The following is a 6,456-nucleotide window of genomic DNA, read 5'->3' as shown; positions in this document are numbered from 1 at the left end:
TGTGTCCCAGGGGTTCTGGGCTGAGCCGTCACCCAGGGCTGACTCTGCAGTGTACAGCGGAGGGCCGCGTGGGGCATGCAGCATCTCGTCTAACTCTCCACTCCTCTGCACACTACGAATGGCACCCACCACCCTTTGCAGAGGAAGAAACCGGGAGCCAGAGTGGGGTAGAGGCCGCCAAGCTCACACGGCCGGGAAGTGAGATGGTGTCAGGACAGAGCCCAGCTCTGGTTGGCTCTGACACTAAGCCCCTTTTGACTTCACCGGGCTGGGCACCCCATCTTTACAGGTGGCAGGCTGGGAAGGGAACAGGCCTGAGGAGACACAGTGGATAGCAGAACTGGTGCCTCGCCCTGCCACTTCCTGGGGCGGCCCTGTATGCATGGTGCTTTTCCTGTGGTCACCTTGGCTGGACTCCCCGTGGCCTGGGGTGGAGACACCTCTGAGGGTTGGGGGGCGGGGAGAGGCAGCTGTCCCTCCTTGGGCCTTTTTGGTCTGTTCTCTCGTTGCCTTTTTACAGCAACAAGTTTTTCTAGACCTGTTGTGCTTTTGTAACTTGAAGATATTTATTCTGAGTTTTGTAGCGTTTTGATTAATACGGTGGCTTTAAAAATAAAGACAACTTTGTCCTGACTCTTGCCTGGTTCTGACTGCCTAAAGGTGATGCCTTCTGACATGAGGCACTGGACACGTGTGATGAGTACGTGCCTTTGATGAGTCCTGGTCACGGGAACTCATTCCTTGTGCCTGCCCTAGGAGCGAGACAAGCGTCTTCCCGCAGCTTCCCCGACTCCCACGGGCAGTCGGGTGCCTCCTCCTTGGTGGCCTCTCCCTCTGGCACTCTGGAGGCTCTGCTGCCTGTGCCTGCCATGGAGACCTCTGACCTATCAATGCCCTTTTTGTCCTTCTCTGGCCGGAACCTGGAACAGAGCGAATGTTTATGGAATAAGTCGGTCATTGGAGTGCCAGGTGCTTTTGTGATGAGTCAGTGCTATGTCCACGATTGTTTTTCATGATCTGGGGAATTAAGAACAGTCTCCTATCTCCTTCCAGTTTGCCAAGTCTAAGGATCCCATCAATGTTGACCCTCCGGCCCCCATGCTAAGGCTGGGTGCATCGCCGCCTTAAAGCAAGGTTCATTGCTACACAGCCCATGTCGTAAGTGACGCAGAATCTGCCTGCAAGGGCAAAAGTCCTCCCGAACCATACTTTCTGACGGTCTGGTGTCATATATAAAAAGCACTCGAGGGCTGACAGATGGCAGCAGCTCTAACACCAGAGCTGTGTTATCTCTGCCTGTTGGCACCGACGCCTGTTGTGCAATGATGCCCCTCCCCAGGAGGGCACAGGATCAGGCTGGCAAGATATCCACACGCCAGCAGCTCTGTGACCTGAGGGACGAACTCAGTGCCTGCAGGTGGCGGGTAGGTGGTCACCAGGAGTGGGGGAGGAAGGAGGCCCACGTGAGCAATGCTGGATACAAGAGAGGCGGACCTGTGGGGCCTAGCAAGAAGCCCAGCTTGGCCAGGCGACACAAGCTAAGCTGGGGACCACTTGGATGAGCAGAAAGCTTTGGGGGAGGCGGCGCAAGCCTTTAGCCTGAGTCCGGCATCCTTGTCTCTGCTTTGCAGAAGAATCCTAAAATGGCCAGACTATCCAGAGGAAAGGACAGCAGAAGCTCAGAAGACCCACAGTCCCCTTATGAAAGTACCAGGAGGAATCGTAGCACCGTTTAGCACCAGGGCCCAAGCCCAGGCCCCCACTATGGCTGTGTTCTGAGGTCTGGAGAAAAATGTGAGACTCCAATTCTACATTTTTGAAAAATTTATTTTATACTCTTAGAAGCTAAGAACTTTGCCACGCATGAACTAAATTTGGAATTAAGATCCTTCCCTAGTTCATCTACTTCTTTTTGAAATTTTATAAACAAGATTTTATACATAAGAGGTAGCAGAGGAAAATTCCAGTCTGCTTGTTCCAAGCTCAAAAGGTAACTGCACACACCGCGATGTTAGCGGGGAGGGTGGGTCAAGATGGGATGAGTCTGATGAGGCGGTTCTAGGTCCTAAGACTGACTCTAGTTGTCGGTGGCCGTGTGAGTACTCCAGAAGTCATGGCAAGGCGGCCGCCGGGATGCCTTTCGCAGGCAGCGTCGGCCATCCTAAGATCAGCCTTCACTATGGGAGCTTCTTGAGAACACACAGCATTGGGTTGAGTGTGCAACTCCTGCTCGATGTGCAGCCCATTTTGAAAGATTTATAAAAACATCTTCATCCAAAAAATTGGCAGTAAAAATGACAACTCTTCCACAGTAAGCCTGTCATAATTGTCACTTTGTTGTACTACATTTTAAAAAAGTCATCAGCAGGTTTGTTGAGCGCAGCTGTCGGAAATCAAGTGGTTACCAGCGAAGTGAAAATGATGCTCATTGCTGCAACAACGTAAGCGAAATGATGCAAAGTGTATAAGATACACTGGTGACTGGCAATCGATGCAGCTTACAGTGAGGACAGCGGGTGCTGGGGTGCGGGAGGCGTTGTTTCCATAGGAAATAAGGGGACTAGAAGTGGCAATTTCACTCCTGAATTTGGGCTCCTGAGAGTGCAGTTGCCAGCGATGACATCCCAGCGTGGGGGCATCGCCAGCATTCAAGGTCATATCCCACACAATCTCTTGGTGAGGGCAGGGGTGAAGAGAAGGTGGGGCTGGGGCAGGGAGACAGTAGGAAATGGAGTATTCACGTCAGAACATTCCAAGCCACACGAACATCAAAACCATCTGAAGTCTGCCCATCGCCTCTGTCCACTCTCTCTGAAGAGTACAGCTCTGCTCTCAAGGGCTGGCCCTCCCGTCTTCTCAGTGTGTCTGGCAAAAGCCATCACGAGCCTATGGCAAGTCACAGGATGACAAACTGAAGCCTGACCGCATAGAAACTCCCACTGCTAGAGAGTGAGATGACCAAGCCACTGGAAGAGCACGGCGGCGAGATGCCATCTGCCCAGCCACGTGCCCATGCAAAATGCCAGAGCAGCCAGACAGGCACAGCTGTGCCTCTGACCTGGCAAGTGTGACAGTGGCAACCTGGCACTTTCTAAGGCTCTCTAGTTCCATGCATGGTGAGATGAAAATAAGGCAGAACATGTAACAAAGGCAAAATAGGGCTGAAATGTGTGAGCAATTCAGAATACAAAATACATACGAAATATGTTGGTGTAACCCCTTCAACCCCAAAGGAGCTGGTATCTAACCTGAAATGAATAAATGGTACCATACCTCGGAAATACAACTAAATGGATGGTTGGTAAATTGCTTTCTGATTATTTCTGGGAAAATAAATCTTAAGCCTTGCCTGTCTTTTCAGTGTTAATCAGTCATGGCAAGGAGAAACAAAGTCTCAATTCCTTCTCTGCATTAAAATTACTATGAAACTCACAACCTGTGTCTCCCAACTCAAATATTTAACTTCATATACAACCAATACCAAGGGTTTCAGTAATTATGTTGTAAGCAAAAGCAAATGATTGCAGATCACGTGATTTAAGACTACAGTTTATTCAATATGTCTCCAAGCATTAAAAAGATAATTTTATGAAGTCAAACTCAATAAAATTATATCTTAAAGTGCTTTTATTTTGCTGTTTTTAGAATTTGTCTGAGGAACAGCTCACAACTTCTTTAGTGACTGATGTCAAAGAATGTACCCTGTAGTTCTGGAGAACACTGCATTTTATAAATTGCTCTTTTCAAGCTCAAATATATCAGAAAAATACCTTAATGAGCTTAATATTTTCCCAATTGTTGTTCCTGGTAACCTTTCATAAAGATCCAAGCTTATGCCCAGGGCTCTCATCCAGACCCATCTGAAATTCTATACAAATAGGGAGACATATTAAATACAAAGGTCTGTATAAACTGAATTCTTTAGCTACTATTTTACAATGAAAAGGAATTTTATCACATATCTTTACATCATTTTAAATTGGATATTCCTATTCAATGTTACTGCAAGATTAAAAGTTTGCCCCCACATATCTAAAGGCAGCTTGCTTTTTTTTCCTTAAAAAATAAGAACCAAAGGAATTTCTTTTGTAGCATCACAGAGAAAGCAACAGCTTTATGCTCACTCTTGCATGTTCATGTCACAAGACGGCCTGCCACTGGCCTTATTTCCTAAAATCTCCACAACAGTGTGAACCCACATGTGGACTGTGCTCCCAGGACAGCTGGTCACATGCCGGGGTCCTCCCACTGCCAGCCAGCTCCCGGACCTTCCAGTGGCCAAAGGACACTTTCCTTGAGAAACACACGATCCACCTGAGTCACAGCCGCTCTCTCGTCCAATCTCCAGGCTCTTCCAAAGGGTCCAAGGATGAGATTCTGGTTCCACAAAGGTGCTGGACATCCAGTACTGGGACTTGACTCCTTGTCAGGGGCTGGGTACACACCTCTAAGGATCGACATCGTCAAGGTCACTTCTTAACTCACCAATCATCATGGGAGACTCTGAACCCTGTGGAAAGAAAAGTTAAAGTTCTTATCGTTAGAGAAAAAGTTGCCTACCCTAGTTATTTGCATTCTGCAATGTAAACATGTCTTCATCTAGCAACTTAATCCAATGTATTCATTTAACCATTTATTTATGTTATTATTTTTTTGAGTCGGAGCCTCACTTTGTCGCCCAGGCTGGAGTGCAGTGGTACACTCACGGCCACCATAACCTCGACCTGCTGGGCTCAGGCGATCATTCCGCCTCAGCTTTCCAAGTAGCTGGAACTATAGGTGCACGCTACCACGCCCAGCTAATTTTTTTTTTTTTTTTGATTTATTGTAGAGACAAGGTCTCACCAAGTTTCCCAGGCTGGTCTCAAACTCCTGAGCTCAGGTAATCCTGTAGTCTCAGTCTCCTGAAGTGCTGGAATTACAGGCTTGAGCCACTGAGCCCGGCCCAATATATTTATTAAAGGGCAATAGGATGTAATAACTATTACACTTGGAATGTGACTTCATGATTTCACAAGACATGTTCATTTTTATGATCTCATTTAGCCACTGAAAAAACCCAGTTGCCTGAAGTCATACTGCTCATTCGCTCCAAGGTCAGAACTCACAGCAATGTGTTATGGCAGAGAAATGGACTGGTGGCTGTTGACCCCTGCTCTGTGCTTGCCTCTCTGTGCTGCACCTGCCAGAGACAGGCTCTGGGTCATTCCTAGGTCTGAATGCCGCCTCTGCCACCAACTGCATGGCCTTTGGCTTATGCCCTGAATAGTTCTGAATACCCACCGTGTGCTGTGGAACTGATTTAGCTGGAAGTGAAAGTAGGGAGGAGCAGGGTCATTCTCTGGAAGTGATGCGTAAGCTGAGTGGGAGCTGGGGAGGTGAGAGGGAGGGGCCTGAGGTGGAAGCAACAAAGTACATTTGATCAACAAAATATTCAGAAGATGGGGGTGGGGAGGCAGGCAGGGGCCAAATCAAGCAGACTGTGTTGAGGATTTGGGCCTTTCTCCCAGCAGCAAAGGGAAGCCCCTGAAAGGCTTAAGCTGGTGAATGCAGAGAAGCATGAGTGTGTGTGTTCTTTAGGACGGATGGAAGAGAGGGACGAGTGCTGTCTAGAAGGTCAACCAACCGCAGAGGGAGAGTCAGGAGTATCAGATGCTGTCAGGCATCAACTACGATGAGGCCTGAAAACTGGCCCCTGTTACCTCAAATGCAGAGTGGAGAGAAAAGGGAGTAAGGCAGGAAGAGGCAGAAGAGTGGGTGAGATGAGAAAATGGAGAGAGACCAGTGTAGAGAATTCTTTCGAGAAGTCTGGACATGAGGAAGAGAAAAGAAGGCAGGGATGAGAGGGAGGAGAGAGGTGTTTTAAGAGGATGGAAGAGAGCCAAGTGTGCTGAGACACCCTGGCAAGGCCCTGGCAGGCAGGGAGATCAGGATCCCGAAGACAGAAGACAGACACACACAACACAGAACACAAGCACTGTCATGACGGGAAGAGGCAAACTGCCCCACTGTCACAGGTGAGGAGACGTGAGGGGCTGTAAGTATGGGAGCCAGTGGCTGCAGGAGCTGTTGCCTGATGTCCCTCCTTTCCTCTGATGAGGTGAGCTGCTGAGTCTGCTGAGCCACAGCTGTCCTTTTGTAAAACCAGGCTAACAGCTGCCTCACATGGTTGTTAGGAGGGTCCGAAAGACAACACTTAAGAAAAGGACACAGACAACATCAGCAACTCCCATTTAATGGGCCTGTTCTGTGCCCAGTGCTGTGATGGGGCCACGGGGGAGACTGGCATTAAGGAAAGTCCTGGACCAGTGGAAATGACGTGATCAACCCCGTTACATCTGCAGTGAGTTCTGATGCACACAGTAGGTATTCCATAGATATTGCTCTTTTTCTACAAGAGTGATCAGTAAACTGTCCTTTTTTAAGAATTATTTAAAAAATAAGCTTAACATTTTT

The 6,456-nt window shown here is 48.3% G+C and overlaps 1 protein-coding gene across 1 annotated transcript in view; it reads right to left on the bottom strand.

Annotated features, from left to right (window-relative positions):
- Positions 1–1,809: 1,809 nt before the first annotated feature.
- Positions 1,810–6,456, bottom strand: part of USP24 (ubiquitin specific peptidase 24) — a 116,347-nt gene continuing 111,700 nt past the window's right edge. Inside the window, exon 66 of the mRNA XM_021716013.1 lies at positions 1,810–4,510. Within this exon, the coding sequence (XP_021571688.1) occupies positions 4,448–4,510 (63 nt within the window). The 3' untranslated portion in view covers positions 1,810–4,447. The remainder of the gene's footprint in view (positions 4,511–6,456) is intronic.

Source organism: Carlito syrichta, unplaced genomic scaffold (assembly GCF_000164805.1).
Source record: "Carlito syrichta isolate Samal-C Ts95f unplaced genomic scaffold, Tarsius_syrichta-2.0.1 Scaffold103356, whole genome shotgun sequence".
In the NCBI taxonomy this organism is placed as follows: Eukaryota; Metazoa; Chordata; class Mammalia; order Primates; family Tarsiidae; genus Carlito; species Carlito syrichta.
This window is presented reverse-complemented; position numbering and strand designations above follow the sequence as displayed.